General features: G+C 40.8%; 1 protein-coding gene across 2 annotated transcripts in view; it reads left to right on the top strand.

Annotated features, from left to right (window-relative positions):
• Window positions 1-833: 833 nt before the first annotated feature.
• ldlrad3 (low density lipoprotein receptor class A domain containing 3) overlaps window positions 834-24,463 on the top strand; it is a 79,455-nt gene continuing 55,825 nt past the window's right edge. Inside the window, exon 1 of one of the 2 annotated variants that reach the window (XM_040133626.1) lies at window positions 834-1,295. In XM_040133626.1, coding sequence (XP_039989560.1) covers window positions 1,244-1,295 — 52 coding nt within the window. In that variant the 5' untranslated portion in view covers window positions 834-1,243. The remainder of the gene's footprint in view (window positions 1,296-24,463) is intronic. The other variant, XM_040133625.1, reaches the window with a different exon arrangement.

Raw genomic sequence — 24,463 nt, 5'->3', positions numbered from 1 at the left:
GCGGAAGTTACTAGCGCTGAGTTTGTATGGGAACACCAGAAATACAGTGGGAAAGAAGGAATCACTTTCTGTGTGTCTATTTCTCATTTTCTGTGCCAGCACCAAAAGTTCTTTCATTCTTTGATGTTCTACAAGTATTTACTCCTTTAACTTTCATCAGGGCACACCATCTGTTAAAAGACTGCTTCACACAGTTTTCCCCTGTGCCATATGTTGCTTCAATCTCTAGTTTTTTACAGTTTGTTTTACAGTTTTGGATTCAAAATATTTCCATTCCTATTGTAACTACCGTATAGGTTTGCATAACATTTCCTAAGGAAAGTGTTTGTGTTATACACTACTGAGTTTATAGTAGCCTAGCTCTTTTTTATAGATGCTTTATCATATAGTAGCCTATTTACTTACAGTATGGACTGGTATGGTTTGATTTACAGTGGGATTGTTACTATAATACTTGCTGTTAGCCGGTGCCTCTTTTAGATGTATCTTTCACATTTTTTCTATTGGACTTTTTTATAAAAAAACCCCATGCAAAGTTTGATCAGTCAGTTTTGAACCTTGGAAATGAATATGCAAATGGCCCTGGCCCCTCATACAGTACCCTTTTTTTCAAATCAAGGAAAACCAAAACAGAAAGCTTTGACCCTCATTTTGGAGTTGGAGGTTTTTGTCCTTGCAGACTTGTCCCCAATCGTATTTTTCCTTTCGCCCGTTTTTTGCTCCATCAGGTGGTGAGATAACAGCCCAGCTGTTTGCTGACTTTGCTTCGACCGGAGTGAAACGGCTCCCGGTTTCGCCATTGAAGACCATCGACGGTCCCGGGCTCGCAGTTTGGGAACCGCTGTCCCGGAGTTGCCGACCTCTGCTCTCCGGCTCTCTGCCTCCGACTCCGCCTCTCTCAGCACCAACACACGAGCGACCGACTCCCCAGTCAGCCTGTCGCCACCCCGAAGCCCCTTCCAGCTCCAGCCTGTACAGCCTCCCTCCCCCCTCCCCAAACCGGAGTCCATACCGCTGTCCCGACGCGAACCCACCTCTCTCACGCCAAATGCACTTCTAATTTTTTTCCGGAATTTAAAAAAAAAAAAAAGAAAAAAAGAAAAAGATAAGAGTCAAGCTTGAAAAGTACAATAGGAAGGAGTAGCTGCATCGGAGAAGTTTTTCCTCTTTTGCCCCCAGTTTTTGGCCCCGCGGCGGGGCAGGAGAGCAAGGGCAGGCCGGGGGGGTAAAAGGAGACCGTATAATGTGGATCTGGTACCTTCTGCTTGGTTCGGGGTCAGGCTCAAGAACTGTTGGTAAGTTTTTAAAAAGCGAACGGAAAGTAATGTTGCTGTCACGACGCGGACATGCCTCAGTGTACGGGTGGGTCAGGGAGAGGAGGGGGCAGTGTAAAATCGTTTGAAGTCTACGTTGTGTGCTACAGCTACACTGTTATGGGTTTTTTTTTTTTTTTTCCCCCTTCGACGAGTTTGCTCAAAATTACTGGAGCGACCTCTGTGAAAGGAAAATCCGACTTTTCATTTCCATCGACTGAACGGTTTTTTTTTTTTTCCTCTTTTTTTGTTCTGAAAATTTGGAGTTGTAGCAGCTGGGGCAGCTGTTGCAGAGTTTTTCGTGCATTTCCAGTGCATTGAACTGTGTGCATATCCTCTTCACTTCTGAATGGAAAAAAAAAAAAAAAAAAAAAAAAATATATATATATATATATTCGTTTTGTGTTTGTTTTTGTTACAGACAGCCACTATGTGTGTTACTGAACTGAGGTTGTAGTCTCCTCCCGGCTAAGATATGACCGCGGGGTTGTTGACAGGGCAGTGTTGACAAGTCAATCTGTTCTCCGGCCCCGCCATGGCAGCTGGGGGCCCGATGGAGGACACTTCTGCGGAAGTTCAGTACGTCCGTAGGCCGACCAGTTGGCGCTTACGCCTGCTCCTTCTAACCATGCAGCTGGAGTTTCGGGCTGGTGTCCTAATCAGTGGCAACTATCCACTGATTGCAGCTCGCTGAAAAGCTAACCGCCCGTCTCTGGTGGCCTGAATGTGCATGTGGGCCACCAGTAATCATGCATTAAATTTAAGATGTCAGAGTTATTTTTTGCTGTCCTTTATGGGGCCTTTTATGGAGTGTAACACCGAAAAAATTCAAAGATGCCACTTCTCTGTCAACACGATTGATGCTAAACCCTACTCACATCTACATTATGTTGTGTGCATCCTAATGTGTATTTCAGGTGCACTGAATGGGAATAGCTTAAAAAAAAAATTAATTAATTTCAAAAAATACCCCCTGGTAGGTACCACAGAGCCTTTTAACAGAAAAGATTTGGATATGTCACAGTAGAAAAGAAGACAGGTGTAAATAATAATAATAATAATAATAATAATAAACACGCACAAGACCTTTGAACACTTGTTATTGAACACAGGAAATACACACCTAGTTCAACACATGGATCTGAATATGTTTTTCTCAATGTCAGCGTGAAGTATATGTAAATATCATATTATTAGGTGTGGAACGGAGATTAAGTGCAGGCTGCCAAACACAACCCTTGTTTTCTCTATTGGAGGAAAGGAGCTTGTACACGTGATTGATGTCGGAAGATTTCTCCCAGAATTTTACTGTAGTTTGTTTACTTCAGTACTGCCAACGTGTTTTCAGCTTTAAATAAACAAAATGTGCTTCAGTCTTCTATTAGCTCATAGCCTGACCAGGGTAATAATAATGTCAGCTGGACAGTGTGTCGTATTGGTGTCCAGGTCGGTATATCAGTTAGAATAGATCGTAGATGTTACCAGCCAATATTGTTTTCTCACAGGACATTGCTATTGGTTAGAATTCAAGCCTACATACGAACCAATAGCATTAGGTCGAAATTGGATATTCTGTCACAATAATTTGCATTTAATTTGACATTTCAAAATCTGTTTGGGTTCTTTGGGGCTGGGCAATACCTGCTAAAATGGAAATCACTGTATTGACATATGAAGACACTGGCAGAATTTCCCACTCCACACAGAGTCAGTGTTACAAATAATAAGGCAAATAAAATATGTATGAATGGAGTAGAATTCCCATGGTGGCTGTGCTTTGTGCACACGCTTCAGTGTTTTTCCAAATATGCACAGTAGAATCTAAATATTTGGCTACCTACACATAATTGCAGCGTAGCAGATCTGAATGTAGCAGATCTGCGAACACTCAGATGATATGTGAGTGCTATTAATGCACTTCACACACTTCACCGCACCGTAAGACAGTTCCCAACAGCCATGACAAAGGTGTGATTTGGAATCTAGGAATCACAACACACTAAATGTTGTTTTCCATGCTGTGAACAAGGGACAGTCATAGAATCACTCTATAAAAGATTCATTAATTATGATAAGTTTCCAGAACACTCAGTGACACAATGTTTGAAATTTGCCACAAATATCTCAGGAAGTAGCACAGCCTCAGAAAATTCCCAATTTTTCATCTAAGCAAATGTCCCTTCTGCTTTTCCTTCTATTAGCAATTTATATCAGTTTGGTCTTGTGAAGACCACTCTTTCTGCTCCCTTTCAAAGAAGGCTAACATATTTTAGATACAGGTAGAGTACAGTTTCGCGCTCGCCCTCAGAGCTCCGTGAGATAAATCGGTGCTATTGTGTAACATGAGATTTAGCCAAATGATTCACTGACAATGGAATTTTGCAATGCGGTTGCAAACAAGGCTAGTTTACGGTACGGTGGTGTGCAGCCTGAAAATATATTCAAGCTGTTCATCCAGTCTGCTCATCCATGCACCAGGAGAATTATTGATGGAAATAAATTGAGGTAGAAAGTTCGCAAAATGAATGAGCTTTGCATCAGTTATTTCCCCCTACACCCACGGATGATTATTGCATTTTAAGGATCAACATCGTGATATGTAAATACGCCAACTTTATAAATGTTTGATTAAATGGCTGTAGCACCCAGGGGTGCTTGTCTTAAATATCCTTTAATACGTTTGTGTTGATCAAATACAATATATATAAATTCCTAACTAGCTGATATATTGGATTGCAACTTCTTGTTCCCCTTAATCCTTCAGTTTATAAGCACTGATATCAGATATTACAGCACAGTTTAGAATGCATGGTCTTGTCTGTTGCTTTGTGCTTGTAAAGTATGTGGGTGTATGAGTACATAGAGTGACAATTGGACCATCTTCCTTTGATTTATGTGCAACAATAAGATGCAGGAATATGTTTGTGTGTTTAAGATTTAAATGGACTTATACATTTGTATTAACATTAACTCGTGACCTAATGAATAAGTCAACTCACAGAGTACTCAAAGCCCATGTCTTGCTTCACTGAGGAATTTTAGATGAAACCTATCAAAGCTAATATCCAAGTTACTTGTTTTTTCCAGTGTCTTTTATGGAAAAACCCCATACCAAGTATCTCCTCAATCAACATAAATGTGCGCTCCATTACCTTCGCTGTGTTACCAGGCCACACACACAGGCCAGGTGGTAGGATATTTTCATTCATAACCAGAGACAGACTATTCGGGTCATTTCTCCCACTGAACAGGGAGACAGAATCACATTGTCTCCTGCTTATTGTGCTTTGTATTTCTCCACTGTAGCTTCCCAAAGACAGTCCAGTTGGCCCAATAAGCTGCCGTGTGTCTGTGCTTATCTTTGCGTGTCTTTGGAACAGGAAAGAGAGAAAGAGATGTTGTATTTTTTTCCCTCTGGCTGACATGGTTGATATGCTTCCAGCTATAGTCGCACATAGAAGGCTAGGGATTAAGGAGGGCCAGTGTGGTTTTAGTTCCCAGAGTTGTTAAACAAAACCACATGACTGGAGTCATGTTTCAGACCTTGGTAACAGTGCAGCATTAACTACTGTAAGCACATTACTTGTATGGATTCTGTTTCATCATTTATCAGTCAAACATAACTACACATTTTGCATGACCAGTAACGCATATGTGTATATTGTAGGACCATCATTTGTAAATGATATTGTATTTCCCTCTGTGGTAGATGTAGGTTGACTGACCATTCTCTTTGAGCATCTCTGACCTGTAAGTCATGTTACTAAATGTTTCATGAACCCTGGGATATGTGGATCAAAGGAGACAGAGAGAAACAGAGAGGAGTAAAATGCACTGGAAAAAGTTAGTGGACAGCTCATTACATATCGATTTTGGATTGATCTTAACTAATTTGCCATTCAGCGATGCATTGGCTTTGTTAATCCCTGATGGTTGCTGTGTATTGATCCATCATGTCCTTGGTTGCCAAGATCAAATCTTGGATGAATCTGTTTATTTACTGAAGACAGTTGTTTGTAGAATGCTAGCCGTTACATTTTTGCATTTTGCCGACTTGTAAGTAAATTTAACTCTTGCTTTTCAATAAATATAGTGTTTACTCAGTACTCTTAACCAGTAAATTATATACCATGTATAGTTATTACTGGTGGAGTTAACCATGAGGACAGTTTATGCCAGACATTGATTTGAACTGTCTACAGTGCCAGGTGCACAGGGAGAATTGAGATGTGCTGGGAAGTTTGTTTTCAAGTAAAGGCCAAGCAGAGAAATTTTTGGAGCATTTCTAAGATTGCTACAGTCTCTCCGTGTTGCCGTAAATGCAGATGTGTACATACACACATTGCCTATATGGTGTGAAGTTTTACAGTGGACTGTTGTAAAGCAGGAAAACAGTGAACTGTGTATCCACTCTGTTTCCAATTTTTACTGGAGGAGAGATGGCTGAACTTAAAGACCCCGTACTTTTTATATCCCACCCTTCTGTCCCTCTTATCAATTCAAACAACCTTTCTCTCCCTAATTTATATCCCATTGTTTCACGGTTTAGAATAATCCTTTAGAATAAAGACGCCCGGTACGTAGCGAGCTAGGTGGAGCTGCAGCATCCCATTCATTGTCTTTGTAAAGCGGTAATCCACTCAGTGGAAGCAGCAAGGCGTGATCAGGCAGAGCAGGGGGAAAAGTTCATTTAAATGAACTGTGACTGAAAGAGGTGGAAAATCACAAAGCAGTAACCAATCACATCTGACATTCGTTGTGTATTTCATGTAAATTAAGTAATTTGACTGAAATAAAAATCCAATTCAAATGCAGTCTCAGATGCAGCTTCTGCACTGATCTGAATCATTTGTGAATATAAACTGCAACAACCATGGAAGCAAGCTGTAACCTGCGTAATTGAGTGAAAGTTTGTCGGATGTATCAGCAACCTGATAGCCTGGCCGCGTTTTGTGTGTCAGCAGCAAACTGGATTGCTGTCAGTGTATTGTTGAATTTGGTCCAAAGTTTTTAGGCCTTTGAAATGGTTGCCCTTGAGGTTGCTCACCTGTTATGATGTATTCAGTCTACAAATGTAGACTTTGGAGCATCCGAGCCCTGTATGGATTAAAGTTATGGATTTTTTTATTTAGAGCTCACACATCATGTTTGCTCTCCAGTCACCTTGGTATACCCCGCTTTTATCTTCATCCACGGTGCCTCCTCAGAGAGGCACCGAGAGGAGAATGACCCGCTGTATGTGTCCCCTGTGTTGCTTTGCCTGCTGTCAGACAGGGGACGGACCCTGGCAGGCTGACAGCTGGCTCCCCCATTGTCCCCTGTGATCAGCAGTCATTAGCTGTACTGTGTCTCACAGCCACCGTGGCAGCCAGGGACACTGACAGGCTATTTTGGACTGAAATTCCAACATCCCTCTGTCAAAACAAACAAACACTACCTTAAAGGTCAACAAAAACCCAGAGAGAAACACAGATAAAATCGGGGGAGCTGATCCTCTGTTTGTTTGTTGCCCCAGGTGAAAATATACTGTAGGTGCTGTAAGTTTGGTTTTTATATATTTGGATCTTCATATTTGTCCCCTTGAGATGACTGAGATGACTAATCATTGAAACACTTAACATAATACTCTCAAATATACCGAATGCTTAAAATATTTTTGACACTTATTCGAGTTATGAAGTTATGAGGTCACTCAGGCAAAATAAATGGTCTCTTATTGATTGACTGTGAAGTCTATATCTGCCACAAAAGATACAGATTAGATACAGGGAAACTGACAAGTAAAATAATTTGTAATCTTTGAGGCAAGTAAGATTGTGACTGTTTAAAAAAGGGATACAGCTCAATAACTGTCCCTAATATTTTGTAGATTCACAGTCAGGACAAGCCAGTGTTTCATTATCTGCATTGAGAGTTGTATTTATCAGCTTCCAAATGCCTGTGGCGATGATTATGCTGCACTAAACTTTGTGGATATGTGGATTTACCTTTAACTTCATGCATAATTGTCTTGATAAAGCCGTGGCAATTTCAGCAAGTGAGTGGCCCAGCCCCATCCACTGGGTGAACACTGTAATTAAAGGCAATTTTCCAAACATATAATTATAAGTGAAATGGTAATTTTGATCAGACACATTTTTTTTAATTACATCACACAGACATTTGTTTTCCACGTTTCTCTCTTTTGCGTGCAAAGTGTGATTACATAAGCACTCCGTGTCATGTGTGATAAATATGCAAAATGTCATAGCATTCAAGGGGAAACCTGTTTTTGAAGCACAATGTTTCTGCTAATGCATTTATCTGCAGGATTAGATTCATCTTTAGGATTATGGAGACCTTTGGTGGAACCCTTCTGATTCTATTACACAGCACAATGATTTAGGATTGTTCAGTAGGTCAGCGGAAGACTCTAATCTAAGACTCACACGAGAGGAATGCTGGCTCATGAAACAATCCATTTGCTGAAATGAAACTCACAATTATAATTGAATATCCTTTCCCCCTCTGAAGAGGTATGTCTTATTGGTGATAATCTGACAGATTCTTTTTCAGGTTTACGTGCGAAGAACGCGTGCCATATTTATGCCATGGAGATATTTGCATGCCCTTATGTGCCTTATTTCGGTAACCCAATTCTGAGAGCAAGGGTTTTTGGCAAGGCATGGCAGAGCGAGAGTAGAAGACAGCTAAACCTCAGTTACTCTGATATCCACCCCTATCCGTGGGTAAAGTACATGGGAGTTTTTGGCAAGGCATGGCGGGCGAGAGTAGAAGACAGCTAAAACCTCAGTTACTCTGATATCCACCCCTATCCGTGGGTAAAGTACATGGCAGAGATGTGACCCGCCCCTCTCTTCGCACCAGATTGACATTTAGTTGACAGTGCCAATGGAATTCTCTTCACCTATTAATGCGTGTTCACTCACATGGACACACGTTTCATTTAGCAACCTCTCAGGTGAAATCCCAATCAAGGGACGTAAAAGCTATTATGCACTCAATGTTACCCCTCCAGGCGGGTGCATAAATGAACAAATAAGATCAATCTCTTTTCGGCTGACTTGAAATAATTGCCTATTTGTCACAATTAATTTCAGAGCTTTGACACAAGACCCCTTGATAATAATATTGGATTTCCCATTATTACATACCTGAAAACCTGCTCATTAAATGGAGCTGAATCCAAAGAATTAGTTTGTGTGTTAAATGGATGATAAAAGGGTCAAGACAGGCAGGGATAACTTCCCTGTCTGTTTGAGGGAGAAGAGGTGAAGTAAAGCAGAAGCTGGAAGTTAATGTGTGGAGTAGACATGACTCCAAGTCTGTCATGTCACAAACATGGCTTGACCCATTAAGCTCTCGGCTTCGTGCTTCAAGTGTGCACACTCCTTGATTCCCCAGAGCTTGTTCTCTTTCTTTTCCAGCAAAGATCGTACCTTTGAGTCAATGTAAATGTGTGTGTTTGTGTATGTATAAGGTGCAGTGTGTATGCACAATATGTATAAAGGGTAATCCTCCCTTGGACAGGGACCAGGGGAGGCGAGGCGCTCATCTTCACAGGTACTAATCACCCGATCCTGCCTGGTGTTTACGGAGGCAGTCTTGCCAGCAAAAATCAAATGCAAAGCCTATGTTAATTGCCTTAATGCTGCTTCCCTGTCAGCCATGGCTTGGCAGCAGACCCCAGCCCTAGGCCACAGAATGAATTCTTTTCACTTGCTCAATGAATACCAAAGATGAAAACGAGGTTCCTGCACCTCCCTTTTTGCATCCATTTTTATCCTCTAATATTTGGACTCAGGAAGAGCAAAAGAACGGTATGGGAGGGCAAATCAAACTGGAGGTTGGTTCATATTGGAGAGGTGAAGGGGGCGGCAAGTTCAGTCCTGGCTTAGCTCATTACTGGGCGAGAACTATTAGTCTTGCCAGGGTCTAGTGTGTCAGGTATGGTAATTGAGTCCGTCACTGCCCAGCCTGCTCTAATGAGAAGCTGGAAGCCTAAGATTTGACTAGTTTCTTATAGGCTCAGGACAGTACGTCAGCTTGGTCATCCTGTGCCTAATGACTCCTGATATTAAATGAAGGATTGCTGGGATTTCCAGAGAGATGTAGCTTTGTATTAATGTACCTAAAGAGTTAGCAAACTCTGACTTGTATAATGACATTCCAAGGCTTTTGATGTCCTGACAATGGGCTGTGCCACTGATCAAACGTGGTGTGTTATTTAAAACATTTTTATAACAGATATGTAATTTATCATGTCATATAGGTTTCCAAACAAATGACAAGACAACAGACCAACTACTCTTCACTTTCTAAACGTGTTAGTGGACAGTGTCATCTTTATACTTATGCAAGTTATAGTAGGAAAAATGTCCTCCAAATCAAACAAACTATTGTAAAAGGAAGAATTGCTTGTTAGATGTAAACAAAAATACTGATCAAGGTTATTTAATCCTAATTCCCATAGTTGTTAATTAACTAGAGGAAACTACATTAAAATTAAATTGCCAAAATATGCACATTGTATGAGCTGATCCTTCAGATGCAGCTAAATTTCCCAAGTGACATTTTCAAATGAAAAAATGTGTGTTTGCTAGAAAAAATGTGCACAACAAATGTCCCGAGCTCCCTCAATATCCAGATGCTTTTGAAGATGCTTTGGCCTTGCGTTGTCTACATAGCCTTCAATAAGGTTGAACATGTCTTATACAGAAACCAGTCAAGCTGGTAAACATCACATTTCCCCCTCATGTGATTCTCATCTCCACTGTGTCCGCCATGGGTCAGGAGCTCATCTGTCCTGAAGGAACAGTACGGCAGCTGATTATGATGGATTATGATAGATTCCTCCTTGACTGACCTCTGTAGCCACTCACACAGTCTTCACCTCACTTGCACTAATACACACACACACACACACACACACACACACACACACAAACTCACACACACAAACAAACGTAGACACTTGTAAACACATACACATAAATGTCGATACACAAACATGTGCACCTTTGCAAAACACATGTTGATGACCTACAATCACACATGGATACACTGTGAGTTCAGTCTGCACATATACATTGCATTCAGAAACTATTCAGGCCCATTGCTATGACATTTGAAATTTAGCTCAGGTGCCTCCCATTTCTCTTGATCATCTTTGAGATGTTTCTACACCTTGATTGGAGTCCATCTGTAATAAATTCAATTGACTGGACATGATTTGGAAAGGCACACACTTGTCTATATAAGGTGTCACAGCTGACAATGCATATCAGAGCAGAAACCAAGCCATGAGGTCGAAGGAACTGCTTGCAGAGCTCAAAGACAGGATTGTGTCGAGGCAGAGCTCTGGGGAAAGCTGCAAAAAAGTTTCTGCTGCATTGGAGGTTCCCAAGAGCACAGTGGCCTCCATAATTCTTGAATGCAAAAAGTGTTGAGCCATAGGGACTCTTTCTAAAGCTGGCCAGCCAGCCAAACTGAGCAATCGGGGAGAAGGGCCTGGTTAAGAGAAGTGACCAAGAACTGTCCTGTGTAGAGATTGGAGAAACTTCCAGAAGGAAAACCATCACTGCAGCACTCCACCGATCTGGGCTTTATGGCAGAGTGGACAGATGGCAGCCTCTCTTCGGTGAAAGACACATGAAAGCCACTTGGAGTTTGCAAAAAAGCACCTAAAGGACTCTCAGACTGACAAACATGATTCTCTGGTCCGATGAAACCAAGATTGAACTGTTTGGCCTCAATTCTAAATGTCATGTTTTGAAGAAACCAGGCACCGCTCATCAGCTGCCCAACACCATTTCAGCGGTGAAGCATGGTGGTGGGAGCATCATGCTGTTTTTCAGCAGCAGGGTTCGGGAGACTGGTCAGGGTTGAGGGAAATCTGAACAGAGCCAAGTACAGAGATATTCTTAATGAAAACCTGGTCCAGAGCACTCAGGATGTCAGAGTGGGCCAAAGGTTCAACTTCCAACAGGACAACGATTCCAAGCACACAGCCAAGACAACACAGGAGTGGCTTAGACACAACTCTGTAAATGTCCTTGAGAGTCCCAGCCACAGCCCTGACTTAAACCCAGTCGAATATCTCTGAAGGGACTTGGAAACGGCTGTCCACCGACGGTCCCCATCCAGCCTGACAGAACTTGGGAGGATTTGCTGAGAAGAATGGCAGTAAATCCCCAATTCAGGTTTGCAAAGCTTGTTGCATCAAACACAAAAAGACTTGAGGCTGTAATCACTGCCAAAGGTGCTTAAACTAAGTATGGAGTAAAGGGTCTGTACACTTATGTCAATGTGATATTTCAGTTGTTCATTTTCAAATATTTTGCAAAAATTTCTAAAATTTTGTTTTCACTTTGTCATTATGGGGAGGAAACAAATCAATTTAAACTATTTTAGCAGAAGGCTTCAACATTACAAAATGTGGAAGAAGTGAAGGGGTCTGAATACTTTCTGAGTGCACCGTATATACTGTACATGCCTACGCACATATTACAGCATAACACCATGCAGTGTCACGCAGTGTTGCTTGTAACTGACCTTCTCGTAGGTTAGCACAGATCAGTACCAGTTAGAGGCTTGAACCAAACCCAGTTAACTGACTACAAACTCACATGAAAGCAGATAAACCCACAAGAAAAAATAAATAAGAAAAAAAGAAAATAAAAATGAAGCCCAAAGAGTGGGAGCCATTTTCAGAGCAGGCCATTTGTTTTCATTTCGTTTGGTGTCTTTACTGGTGCCGTTCAGAGCACTTTGAGCAGTGTATCTCTGTCAGACCAGCCGCCTCCGCCTCCATCCACAACCACTCCCCCTCATTCCATTACCGCAGATGATGCTGGTGTGGCAGCAGCGAGGAGAAATGAGGTGGATAGTGCTAACCACTGGTGCAGACTGATGCACATTCAGTCACCTGGTCACCAAGCCGCAAAAGCTCTGCTCTTTGCATTTTCCCCTGCTTTGAAATGGACCGAAGGCCATCATTAACAATGGCTAGAGTGGAAGAATATCAGAGTAGATGCTGATGTTGACCCAGGGGAAGGTACATGGAGGCTCTGCAGCTCTGAGCGTGAGTCTGAATGTGATATGGAGCATCCGGAACACTGATGTTATGCTGCGAGAAGGAAATGGTTGGCATTAATAGCATCAGTCCTGTGTGCATATGAAGCTTTTTCTCACTGTGTTGTGAGAGTACTTTTTAGCCATTACCATGACAACATAGAGGTCTAGGGCTGTGTGTGTGAGGGAGTATAAGAGAATTATGTGCCTGAGTAATGTAGCCGATCTCTCAGAGGGGAAGTGAAGCCAGATGACACAGGCTCACCAGCAAAGAAGAATTAAGTGGCATCCAGGAGAAACAACGGGGGCCGTCAACACTGCGATCATGTCGAGATAGATTTAGATGAACAAATACTGTGCAAAGTCCTGCTGAAATACACAGTCAAACACATGAGCGCACAGAAAAGCACGCAGATTAACAACTGCCACGCATCCACTTTCTGTCACACAGAGGAAAGAGGAAAGCTTAACAGGGAGTATGAGAAAGTGAGATATCCCTATGGTATGAATTCATTGCCCTGACTGTAATTACCAGTTGGAAAAAAATTGGTCACCTAATGCTCTCCTGACCTTTCTCATTGCTGTTCATGTCTTTTCCTGTCACGTTAGTTCTATGTCTAAGTTGGCCTTTTACAGATGGCACATAGACTGAAATCTTATTGGAATGACCTTTAGTTACAACGTCAGCTGCCACGGTGAGAACTATTCATACACCCACTACCTTTTAAACTAACGCCCTCCATTTGACTTATTACCACTTTGACTCATTCGTTTGAGTAGATATTATATTATACACAGTGATAGAGGGAGAGAAGACAGACATAGAGAGAGAGACAGAGGGCAAAGGCAGGGGCCACTGGTACTCTTTTCCCTCATCTACATTCTGTTGAAATAAACATTTCCGTTATATCCATTATAATGCCCTCGTCATTCCCCCTTTACCCCTTGTCCTTAATGCAGTGTCTCTATCTCACATTCCTTTGTTTCTTCTCCCACTCACCTGGTGCTCTCTCTTTCTGTTCCTCTATCGCCCCGGTGTTTTTGGCAGATATAGTTCATTCCAACTACTTTCCAACCCCTGCAGTGACTCCACGGCCTGGCTACACAATTAGGAGCTCATTACTTGCTAATACACAGACTAGAAGACAGACAAAGGCAGTCTGTGCCTTTTTTGTTGTGCGCTCCCTACCTCCATCATTTAATCTCTCTCTCTTTCCCCAGGCACTTTTTAAGTAAAAGAGTGCAATTTCTCTTCCTCATCCTTCTCACTCCTCTCATCATACCGTCTGCTAAAGCACATCTTCTCTGTGGTGCATAATGAACCTGCATGTGCCAAGAAGAATTAATAGTTCAATTTACTTCTCATAAGCATTTTTTTTATTAAACTAAATGTACTCTCAACCCATATACCTATAACATTTGAGGTTCTGCGAGTCATGCTTATTTAGCATCAAGTGAGCTTAATTGTTTGAGGAATTTTGTTAACCTTATTATATTTTATATGCAGTTGTTTTCATCCTGTCATGTTCAGGGCTCAGGCTGTGTGACTAGAAGCGAACAGCAAAACACGAGTCTCGCAGGTGTAACGTAAGGTCAGCTCTGGCAGCTTCCCTCTGTCCCACCGTCTGCATCATTTTCCACTATCTGGCTTGCTCTGCGGAAATGCCAGTTTGCTGGGGGAGGGGTCTTTGCCAGCGTAGCATTGGTTGAAGGGTGGGTGCCGTTTACCGTGTGTTTTGTGACAGCCGACCGCATGATAAAAGGGACGCAGGGGAGTGTTGACATTTGGTTTTTGCCACTGATGGGCCTATGTGGGGAATCAGAATTAATGGGATAGATCTGTTTGTTTGACAGGGGAAGAATCCTCCTAAAAACTGATTAGGAATTCAAGCCCATAAGAAGCTATTTGTCTGGCTGGCATTGTTTGTACTTGAGCGCCCATCTCTGTGGTCATACGCTTTGCTTTCTTGTCTATTTTTGTCTGCCTCTTTGTCATACAATACTGCTTTTTGTCTGATTTTGAGTGGTGAGCAGCTTGCCCGCAGTGCCAACAGCTAAATCTCATTTTAGTCATCGTTCTCCTCCTCATCCTTCGTCCCCCCCTATCTCCATCAGGTCCTCCTCTCTGTGAAGGTAATCCCAAGGTGATGTTAATAGGCTGGGATGCTGTTGAAAATGCCACGGTCATCTTTTAGAGGATTAGATGGACAATTGCTCCTCTGAAACCCAAGCCATGTGGTTAAAAGAAAACTGCAACATAACAACTTTTCTAAATGTGCCATATACTGCTAGTGCGCGGGTATGTAGGGGTTTTTTTTTTTTTGCGCTACCAGTACCACACTAGATTTGATGTCCTTAATATTGAGTTTGCATTGTAATGCATTTATGTTCTGTTCTCCATTTTAATTTATCCCCAGATGGATTGATAAACAGCCAAAATAAACTGCTGCTATTGGATTATTGGCTCAGTCTGATCTGTGATCCCAGATTATTGTAGTAGCATTGTGTGATTAATGGGGCCTAGTTTTGTCAACCTAGGCTAATTTGGCCGGTCACCATTCCACAGAACTAAAGGCAGTATAAGGCAGTCCTTGCAAGGCTTATTTGATAAAGGAGAGGCTGCTAAATGAATACATAATAATAAGGCAGAGGCTAATGAAACAACCAGTGTTGTGCTCATGTTGCCAGAGAGCTGTGTGTGCTTGTTTGTTCGCAAAGTATGCATATTTATGTTTCCATTAACCTCTGTGGATCCATACGTAAGAACACAGAAATAGCTTCAGGGAATCAGTTGCAGGAAATAATTACTTGGACAGACAGCTGTATGTTGTCTAATACAAACATATATGCAGCAACTACTTTCTGCAACTCCACTCAGAGGAGAGAAAACCTCATTTATTTTCTCCACAGACCTGTTAACCTGCACGAGTTTACATTTCACTTTATGCCCCAACCATTACATTTTTAGAGTGCATGTGTGTGTGCATTTTTGGGCTTTTTTGAAGCAACCATTAATAGTGGATTTAACCATTTTAAAGTGGCAATCTAAAAAGATTTGCATTGAAACAAATGGCTGTTTAGTCCATATCTATCGCTGAATGAGGTGACACAATGGTGACTGAGCCTATGGCCCACTGATGAAAGTATTTTAATATTTATATAGTTGCTGCAGCAGTAGGAAATGCTGCAGCAGACTGGGTATCTGTGGGGATGACATTCCCAGAAAAAAATGTTATATTAGGTTACTGCTAATGCAAACCAAACATTTCCTACTTCCTCAGCTTCACATTAAAAGCATTTAACTGGCCAAACATGAGTTAACTGTTATTATGAAGTAATCACAGGAAATGCAATGTGTTTGTCAGCGACCATAGCACTTACCGCTATCGTTCATCAAAAATTCATCTACAAAACAAGACAACGGTCGTTTTCAGCATTTTTGGACAGACACTCAGTTTGAGGTATTGCATGGAATAATGGAACAGTCAGGAGCAGCCACAGTGAGCTGTTAGATGAAAACCTGCAGGCGACAGGCTGCACACCTCCAACTTCTCAGCAAGGTAACCTACTCCCGCTCGTGCCGTGTGCAGCATAAAATCAGATCACAGTGGCTCACAGACTGATGGAAAAAGGCCAATTATTGCCTGACGTCTGTATTAAAACAATAGTAGTTTGTTTTGCTGCCCCCAGAATTCTGTGACCCGTAGTATTAAGCCGCATTCGCTGTTACCACCAGTAACTTCAGGTTTTACCAAAGCAACCGGAACTGAAATCTTGGCGACTGCCACTTTAAATAAACTGGTAGAAATTTCTCTGTACTTTTTTAAGACAGTTTGTGTGCATGGATTATTTTATTAATCTGCTCTGGATTATTAGTAAAATGTTTCAATTGAGTCTGTGAAATATGCACATTAAGCAACTGGTTTTTGTTCAAAATCATGGTTTCTCTCTCTGACATTAATTTGTCTCTTCAAGCTGTTTTTTTTTTCTCTCTCTCTCTCACTCTATCTCTCTGTGTTGCTCTGCTCACTCTGGCGTAATTTCAGCCCACAGATGCGCTATCAATAATGCAGCCTCTTTAACAAGGCTGAGGCTTTTAAGAGGGTTTGTCAGTGCCCCTCCCTTCTAGATTCCTGCTAGTTGCTGGGTGGCCACAACCTAGGGGAAAAGTCTTCGATTTTGTGCTGAGACCAGAAATAAACCTGCCATTAACAGACATTTTATACTTTATTTTTATCTTTATCAAGGCCTTTTCCTCTGAGCCTCAACAATGCTGGAAAGCATTTGATACTGGTAGGGCAAGAAGTCACTGTCTTACCAGGGATGAAAAGAACTGAGCAGTGACTGCATAGCTGTAGGCAAAACCTAAATAGTAGCTAAACCAAGAAGGAAAAACAGCCCCATAAAGCTCCTATTCTACTTGAACATATTTTGTTTGCATTTCTATGCAGACAACAGAAAAGCTTCAGCCTCATTCTGCACTCAGTGAACTGAGTGATCTTTTCAGGAAAAACCCATGTGGTGCAGCCTGCATAATTTTGTGTGGCGTGTGTGTGTGTGTGTGTGTGTGTGTGTGTGTGTGTGTGTGTGTGTGTGTGTGTGTGTGTGTGTGTGTGTGTGTGTGTGTGTTTGTTTGGATTAGTTAGGAGGGGGTCTTGAGGAAATAGAGGCTGCTTGTTTTCTGAGTAATGCTCTCTGAAATCACAGTTATCCCTCAATGTCTTTGATAATGCCATAAGCTATAGGAGGTTAGAAAACTTCCATTTATTCTGGCATGTTGACTGAAAACAGCACCGCATTTGATGTGAGTCCAAGAGAATAGAACCAGTGAAAGAAAAAATAAAGTGGTATCTGTAGAATATGCACTCCTGGATAATGATTGTTGTGTGATGTTGCTATATCATCCTTATTTTCGAAAAAGGATTACGAAGTATGAGAAGGAAATGACTGCCATTTATTGCCCATTAAAGCAATTTGATTGTCGCCAAACCTCACAACACATTTTATCTTTTTAGTTCACATACCGTACTTCACAGTTAACAAATTGTAAATGTTGCAAACAACAAAAAAATACAAAACTTCATGCTATGTTGGTGTCAGTATTATGTGATATTATACAACATGGCTCATATCCTGTTCTGCCTTCCATTAAATACAATTTTGGTCACAATACGAACAAACTATCGTGAGATTTCATAGAAAAGTATGAGTAGTAGAGCATAAGAGCATTCTGTGTTCCTTCCATGAGGAATTTGCTCTGACTTACTTCTCTAAGAGCCAGTGTTCTTATTTCATTAAATGCTGAATGTGAATGAGAATGCTAAGTTCTCCAGCCAAACAATTGCTTCATGATCTGCTGCATGGATGGCAACTAATCCTCCTTTAGCCTGTGGAGAGGACAAGCTTGTGGTCCATTGTCTGTTCCTATCCAGAGGCAAACAGGGGAATCAGGCTGATGCCCCAGCTGTGAGAGCTGACCACGACTGTGGCCGATGCTGTTGAAAATAACTACTCTCTCCCTCTGAGGTTGGTGCTAAAGACTTTTTAGATTTGGTCTGTCAGTGGGGGAACTAAGGATGTCCCCAAAAAGCACTCAGCAATCAGCCCGTTGGTCTTGATCTGGTCGTGACAAGATTTTTTTAGTTTTGGCCAAACAAGTGTTAACCATTTTCTGCTGTTGCTGTTTTACAAGTGGGGGTTTCTTTCGGTTCATTTTTCTCCTTTTGCGGTTTTGAACTTGGACTGAACATGGAGACAGAAACAACTTATGGATTTGGTTAAGATCCCCTCCAGAGACGTTTTAATACATGTAAAAATACTCAGCACTGAATAATGTGTTTCCTAATATATTTCTTCTACAAAAACATGTTCAATAAACGACTGCACAGGATTAAAAGTATATCTACTCCTTAGTCCTTATCAAAAATTCCAAAATTTATGAATATGCAAACATACAGATGCCTCCAGGCGCTGTGGCGCGACGCGTCACACCCACCAGTGTATCTGTTGCTCGTCTGGTTACACTGTGAGCACAATTACTGGCTAACACAGTCACACGAACCACCGATTCCATTCCAAAGCTGAAGTTTAACTTATGAGTCTAAGCATGTGTGTTGCATGTGGTGTATGATTGTCTGCCATTAAATTCGGGAGGATGAGTGGGTGGAGAAAGTCCCTTTTTTATTAACATCAGTTTCCTCAGGATGTTGGCATATGTGCACTGACATGTTCTTGCGTTAGATGTGCAGACAAATGTATGTGGCTCCAAAAGCATAGAACTGTTTTGTCATTTGAATATTTTGAATGCCATGTGAAATGGCGAAGGCACAATATTGCTACACTGCTGACTTTAGTGATGGAGGATTCTTAAACATTATTTTGCTCTCTTCAGCAGCTACCATGCTGCTTTTGTTTAACTTTCTCGCTCTGCACGCCTCCTCCGCTCTGTTTATATCTCTCTCTGGCTGTGTGTGTGTATATGCATGGTACCCTGACTGTATGAATGTGACAGACATTTGAATTTCAGAGGATTGCTCTACTTCTGTGTCAAACACAGACAAGGAAACATTCAAACCAATATATTATGGTACTGTGCCAATAAGCAACATCAGGTTCACCTACAAATCATATATGTGTACTGTTTTGTACCTGCAGTGTGCCGTTGCTTAGTTTACACAAAACAACAGGGGGAACTCTAAGGGGACATAAACAACAGAGAGAGAAAGAACAGTACAGTTTTTCATTTCAGTACACTGTATTAGTACAGCAGAGGGTATAAATGAGAAGTTGCACCACTATGTGTCATGCTGTCTGTGGTCTTCTCCAGACTAGCAGTAGGGTTAGCAGTGATGAGGACTGGAGTGCATATGGGATTCCAGCATTGGTAGGACAATAGGGGGAAATGCAGCTTGTCAGCTTTGGCTACACTCTTGTTGCATCAATACAGCCTGATTGTACATGAATAATTGTATTCTTTAAGCCTGTCAGAGTTGTTACACATAAATCTATCTTTCACTGTACTGCAGATGTATTAAGTCAACTATACAGCGTACGTAACAGTTTAGCATTTAAGATGATTGTGAAAGACTGAGAAAGACCATGAATACAATTAAGATTGGTTTTGTGACCAGTGGTGACCTTTTTTTTTGTTTGTTTGTTTTTTTTTGTTGTTGTGGTTTTTTTAAAAAAAAACTATGTCTTCACAGTTTTGCTATCATTCGTACTGATGCTAACCAATTTTACTACTGAGATCCTGATGCAGTGAGAGATTTGAGCAAGTGCTCAAATCTGTCACTGCGTCAGTGCAGCAATATCATAGCACTTGATTTGAAAGTGAAAATTAAGGTGATTTAGATTTATTACAGTTTGCTGTATACGTTCTTTAGGTATTTGAGAGCTACTCACAGGTTTAACTTTGACCTAGTTCACTTGCCATAGTTTTACAAAACTGACATTTCAGGTTTATGCACCTCCAATAAATGTGCTTTATACACCTGGGTAAAATTAGGATTTGTTTAAAAGTCGGTGAAACTGACTAGTGGAATGTTATAGAATGGAAGGTCAAAACTATGACAACTGTACAAGTGTGAAATTAATGTAAAAATAAATAAGACTAAAAAATGGAATGCAAATGGACAAAAATGTAAAAATGTCCTTTCAGTATTAGGATGGAGTTATGTTTGGATCTGGATTTGGTTGTGATGTAGATGTCAGAAGTATATCAGAAGAATATGGACCAGGGAAGATATTAGCTGTCCTGGCCTCTCATATCCACGTTCCTCTACGCTAGGAACAACAGAGGCTGTCGCAGTAAGACTGACTCACATCAACATCCTGACTATTTTTCCCCTTTTGAGGAAGTCTTATTTTGGGAGTGTGCTACACAGTAAAAGATACAATAAAATATATGGCCTACATATCAAGTACGCCAGACACGCCACGAAATAAACATCCAGAGCAAGGCTTTAAACAAGTGAGAATATTGGAATATAGCATTTTTCATACATGGAAATTTGAAAATAATGTATGGGAGTGCAATATTGTGCATACATGACAAATGAAAGCATTTTTCTAAGATTATAGAGGCGTTATTGTAACTAATTATTGTAGCCTGATGGTAGATGCAGTTGGGTTATTATTTTTATATATAGCAGAGAATTTGAGACAACCCATTGTATTAATCAGAAATGTATGTATTTTCAAGAAATATTGGAGGTAAGGACTGGACTGCAGCTCTTGCTGAGAGCAAACCCACCAACAGAGAAGCCACAATCGCACACAGTCCATACTATATTTATCTCTGCTGTTATACTGAATGCCATGTCCATACTCAGCAGCTCAGCATCTATTATTTTGCTTGCTGGTAATTATTCCAAATTTTGTTAATCATTGTGTTTCTGTGCTAACTGATTGTCCAGAATGTGAATTACAAAATCCCCACAGAGGTAGTCTGTCCGCTTTCTCCTCTGCAGTTCACTTATTTGTTTTCTTCTTGAACAAAAACAGTAAAAGAACGTTTGATTTATCTCCCTTAGTTACAACTCTTTCTTTCAAATGCCCTTAATTTGCATCTTTATGGGAATTTGCCAGGAGAATGAGGCACAAACTCTAATACATATATATTACATATTATATATATATATATATATTACCTAACTATTTAAAATACTATTATCAGTAAATAGTTTAAGGAATGAATCAAGCACAGTAACACAATGGGATTTCTGCTGTGGCACAAGGCAGTGTGCAAATCGCATTACCCCACTGCACCAACTTTGGTATGCGTGAGTTTTATAAAGAACTAATGATGAAATATGAAAAAGACTAATACGAATATTTTCATAAAGATCAGCTTAGTGATGTTAATGAGCTTATGCTAGCCAACAGTTTACAGTTCAGATTTGTCACACACAATAACACATTTATTTCATGCAATTTATTTTCAAGGTAACTTATAGAATAGCAATTCTACCTCCACAAAAGGCACTTTGCACTTTTGCTCAAATATGTTAATGTTAAGCGAGTGTGTGCCTTCTAGGGCTTTGAAAAAGTCATCTTAATGACTTTTAATTTTTCACTTTTTATGAGCCTAATTGCATTCACAATCAGCGTTTGCTTTATATTTTCTTCATAATTCATTCATTCATAATAAACTAACTTCACATGAGCCTTTCTTAAGAGCTGTATTCTTCGTTTACAGCATGCCCGTGGATCTTGCTTTGTTACTCATTTAGCCTTGTTGACATGGACACAACTGTGCAGAGTTGACACCACAGATAGAGTAACTACATGGCAGGTAATGAAGTCTTTGGCCCGTCCCCCCCAAATGCTAGGATTTACAGATACAGATACTCCCAGAAAAGATTTTCCATGTGGCTGTTAGAGAGTGACAAAGGCTAAACAACGACTGAAAGGGGCAGAGGCCTAAATGGACCCAGTATCACATTATTGTGGGTTTGCTGACTATTTCCACGCATGACCGCCTGTTTCTTCATCTTTCCCCATTAAGGCCTTGCTTGCTCTGTTGCTCTGTGCTAATGCTTCCCTGCCTGTGTGTCTGTCTCTCTGTAGGTTGTCTTTAATTGATACAGACCAGGGTCTTTACACTTGTGCTTATTTATACTGGGCGCTTCAGTGACCTGAGGGAACAGGATAGGGAATCTTTAACTGTTTCTGGGAAAGTTCTCTCTCTCTCTCTCTCTGCGCCACACACACACAATGAAAGAGACAGCCAAATCACCTCCACACTTCTGTCGCACCTCAGAGCCTCCTTGTATAGCCAGGTCATTAAGAGTTATGTGAAATTGAAAATTAAGTTTCTATCCTTGAACAAGAAAAAGCTAGTTTTACGGCCAAGCCATATTGATTCACTCCTCCCTTATCCTCAAACACAAGCCAGCATGTTTGCATTGACATCATCAGGCTGTAATGTAACTTGACTTGATCTTTTTCTTCAAACAGAATTTCACAATTCACTTGAGACTATTTTACCCAGCATGTTGTATTATTGAGGACAAAAGCCGACAATAAGGGATGCTTCATTAGAATGTGGGATTATTTCTATGGATAATTTTTTTTTTTTTTCCTCTCAAGAGCTCAACAGCTCCCCTCTATGAACAATTCATTGTGATACCTCTTCCATAGCATCAGTATAACTTTTAAATCAATTTTTTGGTGCTGTTTCAATCTGAGGCTCAACCTTTCACCCAGGGCAAATAAATGCAGGTCAGATAACTAAGCCTGCTGAGGAAGATGGGGGTTAAAGCTGTAGCAGCCAAGCCAATAGTCATCTCAGATACAAATTTATATCACTGACCTTTAATGCGCAGAGCACAGGGAATAGAACTTGCCTCGGGCAGCTATTACGAGGAATCTGAGGGCAGAAAATAATGTTATGGTCCACCTCTCTGTTTCTTTTTTATTACTCCTCTACCATTTTCTCCTGTAATTGTTCCATGCAACTCTTGTCCAGCTGTATCTTGATCTTCCCTCCCCTCCAATTTGTTCCCCTTCATCTACTCATCTTTTGTGTTAACTCCTCATTGCATCTTTTTTGGTCCTACTCCCACACCAAACACTACCTTCCACTATCTTCCTGTTGAATATTGCAGCACCATTCACTGTGTCTCCAATAGCACAACCCAAGGTCCAGACATACCCCAAAGGGTCCTATAGGGGAGGCCATCTATACGCTTTAAGATTTATTCAATTTTCAATAGCCCCTATTGAGAGTAATATAGAATTTATTACCAAATTAGCTGTCCAGTGTTGGTGCGGCATGCTGACATTTGGTATGAAAATATTCATACAACACCTGGGAGACAGTGGCAGATGTGGCTGGCTGGACCGTAGGCTGCCGTTGCTTGGCCCGTCTTTGCATATTCAGAGAATTGCTTAGGGTGTACTGAAGTCTCCAGGCTTCCATTTACAGAATCATTATGTATGAAGTGTATCCATGGAAAATCATGAAATGAAAGTTGGAAGCTTGCCATTTGCGCATTGACTTGATTTTTGCTCGCTCAAATGGGCGACATTGGTCAAAGACATTGAATAATTGACAACCCTTTTAAGAGATTGTGGGTACACATTCCCCGGATCTTTCCAATTTCATACCCACAACATTTTAATCTCATGATTTTATTTGCATGTAGGATGACTTTGATTTTGTTTCCTCCCTTATGATATTCCTCAAGGTCTAATTTAACCCAGTATCGTTTGTACCCCTGAGGCCCAACAAACATATTGAGCAAATGTCCTTCCTCATAAAACATTTACAAAGCCAATTGTTTAATCCTGCATTGTTTACATCCATGTTTGCTAGCTTGCAGAAAGCTTTGTTTCTTTGAGCATTACTACAAGCAATGTGGAGTGAAACAGAATGAAATTAGCAGCAGAAATGTGTATTGCATCCCCGTGCACGTGCACAGTACAAACAAAACGGGGACCCACTGGTAAAAACATAACACTCCTAGTTGTCAAAAACTCTACAAGGTACCCTTAAAGTCACCCTCAAAAATGAATGTGTTTTGTTCACTGTAACTTCATGTGGACTTTTACTGTCGAAGTTGACACAGGATGATGTATGTGCAGAGTTTGATGTATATGCAGAGAGATTTCTATTAAGTTAGAAGGGGTAGATATACTTTTAAGGAGTTTGAACAAGGTAGTTAAATCATTATTTGAATTTGAGTGTTTCTATGTCTTAAAAAAATGTATGGAGGGGATCTTTAAACTTTGTGTAAGTATCAGAGATGTTTGCTTTCATTAGTGCCCTTATGTTGTGAATATAATCTTACACACCACCGCAGTCACGCTCATATTGCCTGTCACTTATGACTCAACACGAGACAAAGAAAATATTGCAAAAAAAATTCCAAATTTAATTTCAGAATTATTTAGAACCACTGGGAAATTAGACTAGTGTTTATACTGGGAGCTCATTTTTATTTCAAATATAATTGCGGCATGAGAGGTGCAGTCTATATACAGCACCAGCTACAGCAGCTGAGCTGAAATACAGAGAGGAAAGATTTTCACCCTGAGTGAACCAGTGAAAGTTTCGGGGAGTAGTGCAAATA

Source organism: Xiphias gladius, chromosome 8, assembly GCF_016859285.1.
Source record: "Xiphias gladius isolate SHS-SW01 ecotype Sanya breed wild chromosome 8, ASM1685928v1, whole genome shotgun sequence".
Taxonomy (NCBI): Eukaryota; Metazoa; Chordata; class Actinopteri; order Istiophoriformes; family Xiphiidae; genus Xiphias; species Xiphias gladius.
Note: the sequence above shows the minus strand (reverse complement) of the source record. Positions and strands in the feature narration are given on the sequence as shown.